Genomic DNA, 18,253 nt, shown 5'->3' with positions numbered 1-18,253 from the left:
AGCTGCCCCAATCGCCTCCAGCACATCTGCATGTCGTGCTGGAACCGCAACTCTGGCAAAATAGAACCGGCTAGGAACCTTCCATTTAGGGCAGAGCGTTGCCACTAATTCTAGAAAACCTACCGCTTCTACAAAAGAAAAAGGGAGAAGGTCCACAGCTAGCATTTTAGCCAGCTTAGTGTTATACAGACGCGTCAGTGGGTGGTTGCGTTCATATGGCACGTCTGAAGAAAACATGGTTCTAATGTTGCCCTGGACCAAGCATTTACGGGATGATAATGACTTTGTTGACCCAATTTTGCTCGCTGGTGAACTTTTGCGCGTTGGTGTCTCACTCGCTCCAACACTCTTAGTGTGCCTCACATTGGGTGTGCTGCTGACAGGGGAACTGGGTGTAAGGGAAGTGTTTGACACGTCTTCTTCCTCCTCGTCATCATCAGATGCAACATCAACGTTTTCTTGACTTCCAATTCGGGCTTCCTTGATCGCATCTAGGTGCGCAAACCATTTGACAGTGTGCTTTCTCTCAAGATGACCTCTCTGGCCTCCGGTACCATAGTTGGTACCTGACTTACCACGACTAACTGCAAGCTTACAAAGGGTACAAATGGCAAACTTTGGACTTTTTTGGCAAACAGTAAAGAAGTCCCAAACTGGGGACTTGAAGTGTCTGTTGGGACTGGAGGAGGCGGCGATACTGGTGGTGGTGGTCATGATGCTAATGCCAGATGAAGTGGAGGATCTGGATTGCCCAACTTTTGTACGTTGTGCACTTTCACCGCCACTAATTAAGGTCGAGGTGGATGGAGGTCCCTTCTTGCCAGAAAGAAATATGGAAGCGGTACGAGTTGGTGTACTACTTAACTCCAATGATTGTGGTGGTGTTTCCACTGCCTCCTCGTCGACAACATCATCATCATCACGCTCAGCAGCTTTTCGGGCTAGGGTCAAAATGTCTGTTTGCTGCATGCCCGCTGGAGCTGCAGTGACCTTTATGATGACTGGGTCGTTGTTGTCAGAGTCTTCATCAGCAGCAGTATCCGCCACTTCTTGTTGAGCCTCATCATCACACTCCATAACTCTGAGACTTTGGACGAGCTTCCTTTTACGCTTAACTACCTTTGTCAGATCATGGCGTGCCTCACTCTCAGGCAGTGGTGCTGGTTCCCAATTTTGATCCGTATCATCAGAAGGAGGTGTGCTTGAAGAAGATGTAGACACCACCCTTGATCTCTTCCTTGCTAGGGGTGTGGAAGACAATGAATGATCATCAGGAGGAGTGTCTTCCTCAAATGATACCTCGCCTTGATTGTCGATTTCCTGATGTGCCCCTACTTCGGGAGGAACAACTATTGTGGGCACTTGTGACCCTCCATGCACCTCTGCTTGCACATCTCCTTGCGCTGCCTCTCCTTCCACATGTACTTGGGCTTGTACTTGCACATGTGATTGTTGTTGCGGCTGTGGTTGTTCAACACTCGTCAGATGAGCTACAACAACCTGTGTTGATTGAGGGACATTGCTGCTGCTTTCTTGCGATGAGCCAACATCACTGGTCGATGGTGATTGAACAACTATACTGGCTGCCTCTTCAGCACTCAAGGGCTTGGACTTAAGTTGGCGTGGTGGTGGTGGTGGCACTGAGCCCAATGGAGCGGGGGTGCTGCTGCCAGCTTGGTCCCCAGCAGATCCCGCTGCTGCTGCAGGCATACTTTTTTTTTTACTCCCAAAAAAAGGGGCGGGCGGCACACCAGTCTCCTTGGTAACTTGCTTCTTCTGCTCCTTACTGGCACCTTTCTTGCTAGAGGAGCTACGGGTAACTTTTTTTGGGGCCATCTTCTTCAGAGCAGGTCAGAACAGCAGGCAGCAGTTGCACGAGTTGCAGAGTTGTCTGTGTCCAGACGTGACGTCGCGTGACGTTATGCTGCACACACACACCGCTGCAGGACTTCTTCCTGGCACTGATGGTTCTCTTGAGTCTTGTGCACCTAAAAGCAATGGAAGACAGAGGAACATCAGTTCAGTTATACACCCCAAAAAATCGACAAAACACAGAAAAATCAGCACAATCCCATGCCATCCATGATGTTTACATTGAAGACACCCCACAGAAAGACTAGGGCCATGCAAGTATGCAACACTCACTACCCCTGGGCATAATGGATGAAAAGTAGGCAAAATAAGTGCAGGCCTCAGACACTGCCTCTCTTCAAAATGGCCCCTTACACCCCAAGCCAGTCCACATCAACAGTACACCCCAAAAAAACAGAAAAACAGCCAAAAATCACCACAATCCAATGCCATCCAGGATGTTTACATTAAAGAGAGTGAGACCACACTACAGGCACACTCAGTCCATGCACCACTACCCCTGGGCAAAAGGCCACACCAGCAGCCCCAAAAAAACGACAAAAACAACAAAAAACAGCACAATCCCAGCCCATCCATGGCCTCAATGGTGTTTAAATTCAAGAGGACACCCCACAGAAAGAATAGGCCCATGCAACACTCACCACCCCTAGGCAAAGGGCCCCACCAGCAGCCCCAAAAAAACGACAAAAAACAATAAAATCAGCACAATCCCAGCCCATCCATGGCCTCAATGGTGTTGAAATTCAAGAAGACACCCCTCAAAAACACTAGGCCCATGCAACACTCACTACCCCTGGGCATAATGGATGAAAGGTAGGCAAAATAAGTGCAGGCCTCAGACACTGCCTCTCTTCAAAATGGCCCCTTGCACCCCAAGCACATGTTGCCTGTACCAGCCAGCACTCAAGATGGCCACCACCACCACCACCCACATGGCCAGTCCACATCAACAGTACACCCCAAAAAAACAGAAAAACAGCCAAAAATCACCACAAACCAATGCCATCCAGGATGTTTACATTAAAGAGAGTGAGACCACACTACAGGCACACTCAGTCCATGCACCACTACCCCTTGGCAAAAGGCCACACCAGCAGCCCCAAAAAACGACAAAAAACACAAAAAACAGCACAATCCCAGCCCATCCATGGCCTCAATGGTGTTTAAATTCAAGAAGACACCCCACAGAAAGACTAGGCCCATGCAACACTCACTACCCCTGGGCATAATGGATGAAAAGTAGGCAAAATAAGTGCAGGCCTCAGACACTGCCTCTCTTCAAAATGGCCCCTTACACCCCAAGCCAGTCCACATCAACAGTACACCCCAAAAAAACAGAAAAACAGCCAAAAATCACCACAATCCAATGCCATCCAGGATGTTTACATTAAAGAGAGTGAGACCACACTACAGGCACACTCAGTCCATGCACCACTACCCCTGGGCAAAAGGCCACACCAGCAGCCCCAAAAAAACGACAAAAACAACAAAAAACAGCACAATCCCAGCCCATCCATGGCCTCAATGGTGTTTAAATTCAAGAGGACACCCCACAGAAAGACTAGGCCCATGCAACACTCACCACCCCTAGGCAAAGGGCCCCACCAGAAGCCCCAAAAAAACGACAAAAAACAATAAAATCAGCACAATCCCAGCCCATCCATGACCTCAATGGTGTTTAAATTCAAGAAGACACCCCTCAGAAACACTAGGCCCATGCAACACTCACTACCTCTGGGCATAATGGATGAAAAGTAGGCAAAATAAGTGCAGGCCTCAGACACTGCCTCTCTTCAAAATGGCCCCTTACACCCCAAGCACATGTTGCCTGTACCAGCCAGCACTCAAGATGGCCACCACCACCACCCACATGGCCAGTCCACATTAACAGTACACCCCCAAAAAACAGAAAACCAGCCAGAAATCACCACAATCCAATGCCATCCATGATGTTTACATTAAAGAGAGTGAGACCACACCACAGGCACACTCAGTCCATGCACCACCACCCCTGGGCAAAAGGCCACACCAGCAGCCCCAAAAAAACGACAAAAAACAATAAAATAAGCACAATCCCAGCCCATCCATGGCCTCAATGATGTTTAAATTCAAGAAGACACCCTACAGAAAGACTAGGCCCATGCAACACTTACCACCCCTGGGCAAAGGGCCCCACCAGCAGGCCCAAAAAAACGACAAAAATCAGCACAATCCCATCCCATCCATGGCCTCAATGGTGTTTAAATTCAACAAAACTGTTGTATCATGCACCCATAACCAACCCTGGTCCTACTGGATACTGTGGCTACCCACAATATAATTTATTTAATGTTCTGAAAAAGTTCCAAAATTGTAGTTGCAGCAACTGTAATGCCCCAAACAAACTTACTTGTGAAAGTTGATTTCTAATCCAAAAGTGATCCAAAGACAGTCAAAAAGGCCTCAAATCCAAATATCCAGCAGCACCCACAAAAAGTAATCCTTCCAGCTCCAGATCCAAATGAAAGTGACCAGGAGATGGACAAAGCACTGGGAGGAGCCTGCTGGACAGGAACAGGAAGTTGGAGACTGTGGGGCACTTCCTTCCTCCCCCCCCCAAAAATGGACTCCTTGCAAAAAAAAGGCCATGCAAATGTCAACCTGAGGAGTGATTCTGATAAAAATCATAATTTTCTGAAGGTTTATCCTGTTTGCTGGTGATTTTCTTGTGCAGAATTGCAAAATCTCTATTTCGCGAGTGCGAGATTGTTCCTTTCCGCCGCAACTACGTGTTCGCAATTGCGAACTCTCGCGAGGTGTGCTGTGCAAGGTGGCAAGCCGCGATTACGTATTCGCGGGCGCCAAACTCCCGCGGGATCACGCAGCAAGATCCAAAATGGCGCGGCACTCGCAAAATATGATCGAGAAAAACAACTCGGCAAACGCTTAATGACGGAAAGTGAACGCCGTGCACCACGCCGCGTGCCGCAACCAAGCAAAAAATCCGCTCCGATCGCGGATTCACGGATTTTCGACAAATTCGCGAGAGTTCGCGGATTGCGAATTTGCCGAAAATCCGAAAAATCCGCGAACGGAGCGGATTTTACGCCCATGCTTACTCCTGTTCCAGTTTGAAGTGCATTTATTCAATGTGTAAAAAGATATACTATGTGTATTATTCTGCTGTTATACACATTAGTATCTATTTAAACTGCAAACTGAGCTCACTGTCTTTAGCACTTCACAGTTGTAATGATATGAACCTAAAGGCACACACAGTCACCTTTTTCTAGAGAGTGCTTTAGTTCAATAGAAAAGTAAAGGACTTCAAGACTTCCATCCTTAAAAATGTCACACAAAACAGTTAAGAAGCTGATGATAACTAATGACATTTACCTCACACAATGCCAGTGAGATTTCCAGTTTAAGAACTTGAAGCATAGATTTGTTCTTATGATTTTGAACTGAAGAACTAGAATTACTACTAGTTCATTGAACCTTTTAGATTCTTGGAGTGGATTGCTCTGCTGTCTTTGACCTCGGTTGCAATATCTAGGCTCTAATCTGAGATGCGAATTGTGTGAGATTTGTCTAATGTTGCAGATTGCTGCCAGATACCCGAAACTGCATGAAATGTGCAACTAAAGTGATAGCTCTGCTCTATACAGACCAGTGGCTTAATCTGTAAAAAAAAAAAGAAGTGCTGGGGCTCTCCTCAGAGAGCGGCTTTCACCAGTCCACTTCACCTGTTAGCGCTGCCTAAAACAGGATCAACGACTAACCATGAAAGTGAGGAGAGGCCGTGGTGTAATGGCCAGAGTGGCTGAATTTGGAGCTAGGGAACTAGGTTTGAGTCTTGGTGCCTGCTCAACATCCTGTGATTCCGGGTAAATCAGATAATTTCCCCATAAATGAATGTGTCCTGAACTGGTGCTAACGAAAAGCGCTGGTGTTGAAGATTAAGTGCCGGTGCTGAGCACCGGAAACCACTGACTAAAATTAAGCACTGCTACAGACTGCTTCTATAGCCATTTGTTAGCTGGTGGATAGTTATTTTGTCTGAGACCTTAGGCTCAGACCTCTCAGATCCACCCAGGCTTCACTCACACATTGTTCTTTTTTTAGTTTAAAGTTATGTTGTACTTTGGCAGTCACCTTCTGTGGGACAATGTATCTTGATGGATAGTTGTTGAGTCTGAGACCTTAACACTAGACTTTAGACCTCTCAAATCTCCTCAGTCTACATTCATATATTCTTCCTTAAGATAAGGTTTCTTGCTGCAAAGTACAGTCCTACATTTTCAACCCATCATACTTTGAACCTGTATGGTTTTCTTGAAACTTCTTAAAACGTTCCATACCTCTTTTTGATTATTTGTCTCCTGGTCTTTTCCTCTGTCCACAACCTCTGATTGGGTGTCAGTACTTTCAATGTCAAGCAAGGTAGATGTACTCTCGCCACGAACCCACACCTGCAAAAAGTGTAAGGAGCAAAATGATCAGACTTGCAAGTACCTCTGCACCACACAAGGGAAATGTTATATCCATCCAAGCATATGTTGCTTGCTGATTTATCGGTGATTGAATAAGAATGTCCCACCGATTGAGATGTGCAATATACACAATTCTCAAATAGGTACATCCTGTTCTTATGTGAAGACATTTTGTCACAGTCACAAAATGTAGACTAGGTATAAATAGGAGGTTTTAAAGAAAAAGCAAATCAGTTTAGTGAAACAACCACAAAAGTAGACTAGAAGACCAACCACATTCAACTAATTCACAGAAGTGGAGCCACACATTGGCTCCAACTTCACAAGATCGCCAGATGCCAGTTTCCAGACCAGGAGATTACAATGACATTTTAAGTCATAGGCAAAGCTGTGTGTAGGAATTGGCCATCACTTTTCGGGAACCCTTAAATATGATGAGCACAGACCTGCTTATTCCTGCATTGTGAAAGCAATGAGGGTGAATTAAAATAATGTTGTCTCTTTTCTGTGTGAGCGGAGCTTGCACAGCAATAGTCATGACCACACTATGGCCGTATGTCACTGGGCTACACATATTTGTCAATCATCCACCAGAATAGTCCAGGTCTAAATGCAGCCATTATCACCAATAACTAGCCAGAAAGCCCAAGTATGTGAGTCTGATGGGTCCAGTAACGTGCAAAGTCTGCTCCTCCTCCGTAGCTGTTCCCCCTGAGCACAGTGCCTGGGGGCGGCACATGGCTGTTCGCTATAGGATCTGATTTTGCTGCCATGCCATAGTCATGGTACAACAAGTGCTTGAAATGGAAATATAAAAGTTCAGATTGACATTATGTGAGAGTATCTGTCTGCTTCTAAGAAATGGCCATACTTTCCCGTTAAAAAGTAATGCACCTTTGCAGGGAAGTGCTGGTACTCTCCCTCACAAACTAAAGAATGGCAGGTATCAGTATCTGTCCATCTAAAACACCGGTTAAAACAGATGCCCGAAGGACACGGATCACACACATACAAAAAATAAGTAAAACCAAAGGGTGGTGGGAGAACTCTAAATATAATTCTGGTGTTTCTACAGACACAGGTAACTTCACAGGACTGACTAATTTCAAAGTCCTGCCAGGATCATTAAAGCAGATGTATCAGGACCATTGTGTACCAAGTGACTGCATGCCACATGATAACCCTTCAGCTAATCCCTCTTTTCATCCTGAAGCATGTTGCATGCTGGAGTTTTTCAGCCTATTCTTACAAGTTAAAGGCATAGCCAGAAGTTCCAGATTGAAAAATGTTACATGGCTAAATAGCATCCATGACACGGCATGACTTGCCAGATATGCTGTGCACATTTGAAAATAATTTAATAACACCAAAGGTAATGAGCAAAATATTCATAAAACCATGGATATCATTCACCAGAGTGGTTCATTAGAAATTTGTGTCTTGAACTCAAAAGCGATTTTGAAATAGTATTTAAAATAATGAGGGTGGACAACTGTGATGGGAAAGGCGTGTTCCAAAGAAGCTCACCCTTGATTTTAAAGGACTCGCATTTTGCGGCTGCAGCACTCTGATTTGCTGCTGCCTCAGCTACCATAATATATATGTTTAACCTAAGTGATAGTTTTGCTGTCCAGAGACTGCTTATATGGGATTTTTGTCATCTGATGGATAGTTTATGTGTCTGAGATCTTCACTTGATACCACATATCACTTGAACTTCCTTAATCTATGCTCCCACATTATGCTTTCTTTGGTTAAGCTTATTTTATGTATTGGTGGTTTAGGCTTTTTTATGTATTGGAAAATCCACTTTTTCAAATAATCAAAATTCATACATGTGTAGTTTTCGTAAAACTTGATCAAAGTTATCATACCACTCTCCCACTGTTCCTCTCCTTTCCTGGACTGATCTCCACAATCTCAGACAAATTATCAGCACTTTCAATGTCTAGCAAAGCGAGCTCACTCTCTAAGGAACAATACACCTGTAAAAAGAAAAGAAGCAAAGCAATGACATACTCCAATGCATATTCACAACAAATCAAACAAAGGTGAATTAAAATACTTCTCAGAATGTTTTAGTCCTATTATGCAAAACGCAGAATTCATAAAGAAGTGTATCTTGCTTTATGTCAAGGCTGTGTTACGAGCACAACATATATAATGGATGCAAACACAAACAGTATGGGTGTGTTGCCTTGTGGCTATAGAGGAGGTGAACCATTGTGTCTGCAAGTCCCAGAAGACATTCTGAACTGCAATTGGGAACTGGATTGTGTCCAACTAGGGGCGGTACTTATCCCTGCTAACCCAAGCAATGGTGGGCGTTTTAAATAGATAAACCCACCTCGGATGAATCCGTTGTTGTGCCTCTCCCAGGCCATCTACTCTTTGGGAGCCCCAGAAGTGACTGTGTCCTCACCTTTACTGACACCCTTTACCCACCTACCTCAAATGCAAAGGACAAAGTGCTGCTGGATCATTGACTGGATTCAGAGAAGATAAGGTCTGCAAGTCCAAGAAGACCTTCAGGACTATTAGCATCAAATGGAATTGGCCATGTGTCTAGCTAGAGACAAGAATTATCCAATTGAAAAGTCCACCTGGGCCATCTGTAGTGTTGTGCATCATTGATGCAACCCATTCCTTGGGAGCTAAAGGGAGTGACTTTGTGGGACACGTTTGGTGCCCATTCTCTGTGCAACTTTCTTGTAAATAAGAGTGTGTGGAATTGTCGCCAGGTGGATTTGAAGGAGATGACCATTGGCGCTATAATCCTGGACAAACTTTGTACTGCCAGCGTCTACTGGATGCTCTCTCTGCTCCCATCTAGGGGTGGAGTGTATCTATTTAAAAGCCCATCTGAGCTGCACGCAGAATGGCATGCTGCAAACTCGGTCCGGTCAAGCCTTGGCCAAGGGAAGGTTCATCTCCTCCAATCAAAAACAAAAAAAACCTGGGTTAGGACAGATCAGGTTTGCCTAATTTGGATCTAAGAATGAATTAAAGGCTTCTTTGGACTTTTTCTGGGCTCTCTCTTGATGTTTTCTCTCAATTTCTGATGCTTGATTGTGTTTGAGTGAACAAACAGTTGGTCCTTCCTTGGGTTTTAAAGTTTTTGGGGTTTTTCTTTTTCATTTTATTATGCAAGTGGGTATTTGAAACACACACTTTCTAGTTGAGACAATTGTATTCACTGTTGATAAAAGAAGAAAGCTAATTGTCTCCGTCCATGCCTTCTATTACCAAGTAAGCTACAGTTTAAGTAATACCAAAGTACCCAAAATGACCACATAAATCCCACTTCAATAGGCAGCTGAACTCTCTCCATGGGGAATTCAAATCTCTGTTAGAAGGAATATCCACAATCCTCAGAGGTAAAAAAAAAAGTATTTTGTCATGAGGAAAATGCTTTTAGCCTCCCCGCTAACACTAAGACCCTAACTGAAACCTAACCTTAAGCAGCACGTTGATGGCAATAACCAATTAGACAGGCAGAGAAAACTTTTCTTTGGCAAATTGTTAACTTAGGTGATAAATGGAGGGTACCAGCCTCCAAGTAAACAAATGTGATTGCAAATGCCTGAAATTTCCTATTTGAATGCAATGGAATATTGTGTCAAAAATATTATTTGACAACAATATCCTGTTCCTAAAATGGAAATGACAAAAATATTGGAAAAAATCATTGTGGAATGTAATATAGACAAAAACATTGCTTTTCTAAAATATATATATAAAAAAAAAACATAGGTTACAGATACGTTATAATTAGGCTCAAGTTTCACTCCTGCAAACCCAGTGAAATTCCGCAGTTATAATTAGCTGAGCTAACTATAACCTGCACCCCCGCATTGTATGTTGCTGCCGCGCGCTACCTGTTAACTTGCGCTGTTTGATTAGAAAAACTTGCGCTTGTGTGGAAATTGTATTTGGCATTGTGTTTTTTAAAACTTTTAAAACTTGTTTCCCACTCACCCGAATCGCGATCCCTCACGGCTGTCCCAAACATACCCCTTGTGTTGTATTCTCATTTGTAGATATTTCCCTTTTAAATATTATATTCCATCCCTGTACATATTTCCCTTTTAATAGAATGTATCTTTGCGAGTGAGTGGTATGCACTAGTCCTGAGGCGGAAGCCGGGACTCTGTTCTATCCTCTTTTTATCTGCTATGAGCGCTTTTTAAAATTGTGTGTGTGATTTTTGTTGGTTTTATTAAACTGCAAGTTGCACCTACCGGGGCTCGAACTCCAGGAAATCGTCCCACCGGTCCCGCCATATTAAGTCAGGCAGACGAGCTGGGCGAGCAGTCTAGTGCTCCGCCCCGCCCACCACAGCCTGCATAAAAACACCAGCTTTTTTGCATCCCCGCTGATTGCGAGTAAGTGGTATGCACTAGTCCTGAGGCAGAAGCCAGGACTCTGTTCTATCCTCTTTTAATCTGCTATGAGCGCTTTTTAAAATTGTGTGTGTGATTTTTGTTGGTTTTATTAAACTGCAAGTTGCACCTACCGGGGCTCGAACTCCAGGAAATCGTCCCACCGGTCCCGCCATATTAAGTCAGGCAGACGAGCTGGGCGAGCAGTCTAGTGCTCCGCCCCGCCCACCACAGCCTGCATAAAAACACCAGCTTTTTTGCATCCCCGCTGATTGCGAGTGAGTGGTATGCACTAGTCCTGAGGCGGAAGCCGGGACTCTGTTCTATCCTCTTTTAATCTGCTATGAGCGCTTTTTAAAATTGTGTGTGTGATTTTTGTTGGTTTTATTAAACTGCAAGTTGCACCTACCGGGGCTCGAACTCCAGGAAATCGTCCCACCGGTCCCGCCATATTAAGTCAGGCAGACGAGCTGGGCGAGCAGTCTAGTGCTCCGCCCCGCCCACCACAGCCTGCATAAAATGACGCCATGGCCTAGGAAGCGCAGCGGGCGCGCCGCCGGCGCGCCGAAGGCGCGCCAAAGGCGAGCCCGTCTGCGCCCGTCCGCGCCGGACCCGCGCCCAGGGCCGGAATCCCTGGTCATATGGCCTTAAAATCTGCTCCGCGGTTAGTTTACAACCGCAATACACTATTGTCGATGGGCAACTACACTGATACTTATGGCTGCATCACCATTGCAATGGAGGACGACCGGCAGCCCCTCCCCATCACTGTGTCAACTGCAAACAAACTCTTCCTAAAGTACTTTGGCAATCCTTACCTTCCTCCAAGGTCCCCCACACTGATCCAGAAATAAAAAAATCCATCATCACTAAATGTATGCTCCTTAACGCCAGATCTCTGGTAAAACATAGCACTGAATTGGCGGAGCTCATACAGGACTCTAAAGTTAAGATTGCCTTTATAACTGAGTCATGGACAGATGCAGCATCAGGTCCAGACATCGTTATGGCTACCCCCCCGGACTATATCTGTCTCACAATGAACAGAGAAAGAAAAAAAGGAGGAGGGTTGGCCATTATTTATCATAAGTCACTTAGAGGGACAGTAAAACCCGGTGTTACCAATCTAGACGAAGCCATGGTCTTCAATTTCACCCTCTCTGACCATCAAACCCTTAGAGGCTGCCTACTCTATAGGCCGCCCGGCGCTAAAGCACCTTTTCTTACAGCCTTGAGTAGCCTATTAGAGGAAGCTATCTGTGCCAACTCCTTTACAATTCTAGGGGACTTCAATTTTCATCTTGAGAAGGACTCAGACCCAGACACTCAGGAGCTCCTAGATCTATTACAGGGGGTTGAATTAACACAAATGGTCCGTGGCCCGACTCACAAGGCAGGGCACACTCTGGATGGTATTTTTTCCAACCTTCCCAACTTAGACGTGACGGCAGTCCAGCCGGTCTCCTGGTCGGATCATGCGGCAGTCTATTTTAATATCACCTCAACCCCCATGGCCCATTCAGGCCGAAATTCCACCTAAAAAGATCAGGAAATGGAAGAAAATTGAAGGCACAACGCTAACAGACCTTCTGACATCCTCTTCTAAACCCCCTTCTAGCAATGTAGAGGAAGCAGCCGCAGATTATACAAGATGGCTAGATGCCGCTTGTTTGCAGCTAGCACCCCCAGTCACCCACAGTTCCACCCGCTCCAACCCCTCTGCCCCATGGTACTCAGAACAAATCAGGGACCACAAAACTCGCTGCAAAAAAATTAGAAAGAACGTGGTGAAAAAACTACAGGGATGAGGACAAAAAACTGCTTAATGCAGAATTGAGAGTTTATAAGGAAAGGATCCACCAGGCTAAATGTGAGTTCTTCTCCAAGCGTATTAAAGAAGCTATTAACTCTCCCAAAGAACTATTCAGCACAATGTCGTCGTTGGCGGCCCCTAAACCAATAGATATACCACCAAGTCGCCAACTGTGCGAGGACCTAGCTAAATTTTTTCTGAGCAAGATAGAAAAAATCTTTCATCCCCTAGACAGCCAAATCATGTCCAACGCCCCTGACCTTACCCCTGTTACGCACTGTGAGACCAACAGAAACCTTGAATCACTAAACACTTTCTCCCCCATTAGTGAGGGGGAGGTATCGAGCCGGCTTATGAGAATAAAATCTGGTTCCCCATACGACCCATGCCCAGCCGCAATCGCTAAACTGGCGCCTGCAACTATTGCTTCTGGACTCACTCCCCTGTTCAACATCATGCTGAACAAGGGGGAATGTCCCCTGCACTCGAAACAAGCCTCTATCCTGCCCCTGCTAAAAAAACTAACCTAGACGTCACGGATTTAAATAACTTTTGTCCCATTGCCAGGCTCCCCCTCCCCGCTAAAATCATGGAGGGTATACTGAACACACAGCTCAGCAACTTCCTAGGTTCTGGAGAGAGGCTGGATTCATCCCAACATGGATTTAGGGCTGGACACAGCACGGAATCAGCGTTGATAAAATCAGCCGAAGACATACGAATGGTGCTGGACGCTGGGGGCAGAGCCGCTCTGATCCTGCTTGATCTATCAGCGGCTTTCGATACGGTCCACCATAAATTACTGGTGGACCGGTTGAGGGCCAGCGCGATGCAGGGAAAGGCACTCGACATTCTGAAAGCCTTTCTAACCGGGAGGACTCAGTCGGTGGCCTTGGGGGACTTCGAATCCAAGCAATTTGTGCTCCCCTGTGTAGTCCCCCAGGGGTCTTCCCTGAGTCCGACTCTGTTTAATGTCTACGTCTCCCCCTGGCGCCTGTTATTAGGTCCTTCGGATTCAATCTTACATCCTACGCTAATGACACGCAGATTGTGGTGTCGTTGCGCCAGGGAGATCCAGACACCACAGCAGATCGATTCAGATGCTGCATGCGGGAGGTGAGCATCTGGATGGCAGGAAACTGCCTTAAGCTCAACTCCGCAAAAACAGAGGTGTTACTGTTTGGGGCAAAAGACAACTTTTGGTCACCCCGCTGGTGGCCAGAAGAAATGGGGTCCCCACCTACCCCAGTGGCAAAGGTAAAAAATCTGGGTGTCCTGATGGACGACTCTCTATCCTTCAGGCCCCAAATCAACGCACTATCCTCTGCCACGCATTTTGTGCTTAAAACTATCAGGAAGGTCTTGCCATTTCTCCCGGCGGAGCATAAAAAGACAGTAGTGACCGGACTGGTTATGTCACGATTAGACTACTGCAACGCCCTTTTTCTGAATGCCCAGCAGGGACTCTTAGACAAACTCCAGATCCTGCAGAATGCAGCAGCACGCCTGATCACAGGCACTCCTAAGTTCACTTCAGTCTCCAAAGACCTTGCTAAGCTACACTGGTTGCCAGTGCGGAAAAGAATCTTGTTTAAGTCACTTTGTGTGATTTTTAAAGCACTTCATGGCCTGGGCCCCCACTGCCTGACTCACCTCTTCCAGTGGTATAAGCCAGCCCGAGCGCTACGATCAGCCGAGCAGGGGCTGGTTGTCGTCCCGAGAATTAGGAAAACCCGCTGGGGAGGCAGAAGTCTCTCCCTAGGCGCCGCCAAGGCTTGGAACGCGCTGCCGGCCAGTCTTAGACTGACCCCCGACCTACTCAAGTTCAGGAAAGCCCTCAAAACTTGGCTTTTCTCTCGCTAATGTCCCTGCCTACGCCCACAAGCGATCAGCTAGCGCCAGGACACCTTCGGGTAACAGCGCGCTCTAAAAATGTCAAAAATAAATAAATAAATAAATATCTTCATTACTGCACATGCACACTGTAAGATTGATTCCATTTAGAATTGTTATGATCTGAAATGTACTGGAGTCATAAAACTGCATGTAACCTGGAGAGTGGAAGTACTGTGCTGCAATACAATAAACCCTGGATTTTCTACCTGGATTTATCACTTCTTTTTTACAAATTTGGCGACGAGGGTGTCTGGTACCTACTACTACAGCAGCACAGGTGTGGTACACCTGATTTGGAAAAGATTTGGATTACTTATTGAGTTTAAATTCGTGTTTGGATGTTTTGAAGACTTTTGAAGATTGAAGATTTATCATTTCCACAAGGATAGAACACATCTTTCGACAATCCATTGATGTAAGGAAGAGTTTGCAACTTTTATTCTACTTGGCATAATACCTATAGCTGAGACTTCACTTTGCACAACGTTGGATTGGTGGCGCTTTTGACCTGGAGACTGTACTGTTAAGGGTGCTGTGTATTTACTGAAACTACGGAGTTCCTGAGTTTTAACGAAAAAGATTTGTGACATTTCAAACTTTTTAGGCAAATGTTTACCTTCAATTGTAGTTTCAACGTATTCCACACACGCGACGAACGAAGTCTGCCCATGCGACAGAGTCTCCATGCGCTTTATCGGAGCGCGTAGTTGCCATGGTTTCTGTTGTCTCTGCCGAGCGTGATGATGCTACACGCATAGAACGTCACGTCGCGTAACGTGAGAGCGGCCATATTTGTGTTATATCGCGTTGTGAAACACCAACGATTTTCTCTTTAACAGCGTTCGTAACTCTGATGCGATTATGGAAGAAAGGTACTGTTTTTCATACATTGCGAAGATAGTACTGTACTGTTGAAACTTAATTATATAAGAAGATATAGTACAACGATCTATACAACAATCTGTTTGAACATTATTCTACAATCGTTTTTTCATCTTTATTGGAACATTAAGGATCGTTGATCACCATTTGTGGATTTTGGTTCATAGTTTCAACATCTACAACAACTTTATGAGATATAACATCGCTGATGTACACAGCTTGTGTATTCAAGGATTGTTTTCATTGTAATTTCAATGTGGTTATTTTTTTCAACTGTCATTGATCGCATTTGATACCATTTTGGCACTATTTTGTTCTGTTTCTATTTGTTTTCATTCAAATTCTTTATATAATTCCTTATTTTGCATTTTTACACCATGCAATTTGACCCCCCTTCGAAATTTTTACAGTGTAAGGGTGATCCTCCCATTCCCTGGAACAGATGGAAAGAGGAGTTCTTAACTTACTTAAAAGCTATTGATAGGGAAAGAATGGGAAATGAAAGAAAGAAGAATATTTTTCTGCACTGTTTAGGATCCGAGGGACAAGCTATATTTGGAAATTTACCACCTGTACCTGGTGACTCTGGTGTGTTTGATGAAGCTATGCTTCGTGTAAAAACGCGTTTCAAACCCACAACCAGCATTGCTCTGAATCGTTATAAATTTTATACGAGAGCACAGAAGGAAAACGAATCCTTTGATGATTTTTTAACAAGTTTGAGAGCTTTAGTAGTTTCATGTAATTTCGGGGCAATGACAGATGAGATCATTAGAGATCAGATAATTGTTAATGTTAAAAGCAAGAAAACCCAAGAACAGTTGTGGATTTTAGGTAATCCTACTTTGTTAGAAAGCATTTCTACTGCTAAAGCTTTTGAGCAGTCTAACAAGTGGATGAAAACTATTGAAGAAACGAGCAGTAGAGGTGGAAAGAATGATAAACTCTGAGTGAAGAAGTATGTGCAATGAACAATGTTACTAAAAGTTTTCAAAGTCATAGAAATGTATCGCGGAATCGCATTGTATGTTTTAGATGTGGAAGTTACAATCATGTAGCTTCTTTCAAGTTTTGTCCTGCTTTGGGAAAAGAGTGCAACAAGTGTGGCAGAATTGGTCACTTTTCCAAGTCTTGCAGAGAGGACAAGAAGAAAGTTGGGGACAAAAGTAATTATTTTAAAAAGGCGGAAGTTTCTTGTGTGAGAGATGACAGGGATTTTGGGTCTAGTTTATCAAGGTATGAGCATGTCGTGTCTGATGAATCTCTTAAGGAAAGAGGAATGATTGTGTAGTTAGTGAGTTTAGGGTCACTTGAGGAGGATGTTTTAGATTCTCCTAAATGTGTAGTTAGATTTAAGGATGTGGAACTAGAGCTCATGGCTGATTCCGGGTCTCCTTGGACCATTATAACGGAAGAGTATTTTGATGAGAAGTATGAATCTAAAATTGCTAAGAGTGATTTATGCCCTCCTGATGTTATGGCACAGGGATTCAACGGTTCAAACATTGATTTCATTGGTTACATTGCTTCCACTATTTATTTTAAGGATAAATCTGCTTACATCAAATTATATGTTGTTGTAAAGGGTGTAAATGTTCTGGGTTGGCGTGATCAATTCAAACTTAACATCATGTTGAATCCAAGCAGCAAAGATCCTGTTATGGTGTTGCAAGATGATTGTGTTTCAGATAAAAGAGTTATGTTTGTGGAGGAAGATAATGCTTGGAAGTTACTATCCAGTGAGTTTACTGGAGTTTTTTCAGACAAGTTAGGTAGGCTAAGGGGTTTCACTCATGTTATCAAACTCAAACAACGAGCTGAACCAGTTGTGCAAAAGCTTAGACCTGTACCACTCAATGTTAGAGAAGAGTTAAGTGATGCACTTAATGATATGTTAGATCAAGGTCACTCACAGTCCAGACAACCCAGTTATTCAAGCCCCTGAAATTTCCACACAGAAGATGGCAGAGTTGAGGGGCCCAGAGGAGGTCACGCTAGATGTACCTGTACAATTGCTTGTGCCTGAGGCAAATTCATTACCAACAGAGGCCTCTGGAGGAGTGGTAGATAGGTGTACAAGCGATGGAGAAGAGGGGAGTACAAGGTACACAGAAAAGGAGAAAGAGAAGGAGCTGGGGGAGGAGCAAGAAGGGACCACCCTAGAGGATCTGCTAATTGCTATGAGAAAAGAGATAAGGATTAGTTTTGCAGAATCCAAACAAAATCAGAGTGAGATCAGGACAGCCTGCGACACCCTGGAGCGAAAAGTAGACGGGCTCTCAGAGAGAACAGAGACACTAGAGGGATCTGTAGGGGAGTTAAAAGCCAATCTGGAGTCAGCAGAAGTCAGGATCCAGTCCCTAAGGAAAGAGGGGGACGAGTTGAGGGAAAGGGTCGAATCTTTAGAGAACTTCTCTAGAAGAAACAACTTACGAATCTTAAAGGTTCCTGAAGCAAAGGAAGGGGGGGACCTTAAGACTTACGTAGTATCTCTATTACAAGGCGCCCTCAACTTAGAAGAAACTGAGGAAGAGTTGGCCAAAGACATTCAGAGAATCCACAGGGACCCATTTCGCCTCAACTCTGGGAGAGTGAAGCCAAGGAAAATTCTTATGAATTTCCTGACATACTCCCTGAAAGAGAAGATTCTCAATCTTGCCCTGAAGGCCAAGCCATTAAAAGCTCCAGACTTTTCATTTGAGGTGCGGTCAGATTTATCAAAGGTCACCTTAGAAAGGCAGTGGGAGTTAGGGCAAAAAATGGACAAGTTCAGGGCAGTGGGGGCAACGGTACAAATGAGGTTTCCTGCCTTTCTAAAAATAATGTACAACAATAAGATGTACAACATCCGCTCCCCCAGGGAAGCAGATGAGTTAATTCCCTCCATCTCTGAACATGCGGGGAGAACGAAGCTCTAGGAACAGGAAATATACCTT

The 18,253-nt window shown here is 44.7% G+C and overlaps 1 protein-coding gene across 5 annotated transcripts in view; it reads right to left on the bottom strand.

Moving 5' to 3' along the window:
* Positions 1 to 18,253, bottom strand: part of LOC144798733 (uncharacterized) — a 784,842-nt gene that overhangs the window by 415,126 nt on the left and 351,463 nt on the right. For all 5 annotated transcript variants that reach the window (XM_078669743.1, XM_078669744.1, XM_078669747.1 and 2 more), the window contains 2 exons: positions 8,219 to 8,329; positions 6,213 to 6,323 (listed from right to left, as the gene is read on the bottom strand). In XM_078669743.1, coding sequence (XP_078525869.1) covers positions 6,213 to 6,323; positions 8,219 to 8,329 — 222 coding nt within the window. The remainder of the gene's footprint in view (positions 1 to 6,212; positions 6,324 to 8,218; positions 8,330 to 18,253) is intronic.

The sequence above is a fragment of the Lissotriton helveticus genome, chromosome 12, assembly GCF_964261635.1.
Source record: "Lissotriton helveticus chromosome 12, aLisHel1.1, whole genome shotgun sequence".
Lineage (NCBI taxonomy): Eukaryota > Metazoa > Chordata > Amphibia > Caudata > Salamandridae > Lissotriton > Lissotriton helveticus.
Note: the sequence above shows the minus strand (reverse complement) of the source record. Positions and strands in the feature narration are given on the sequence as shown.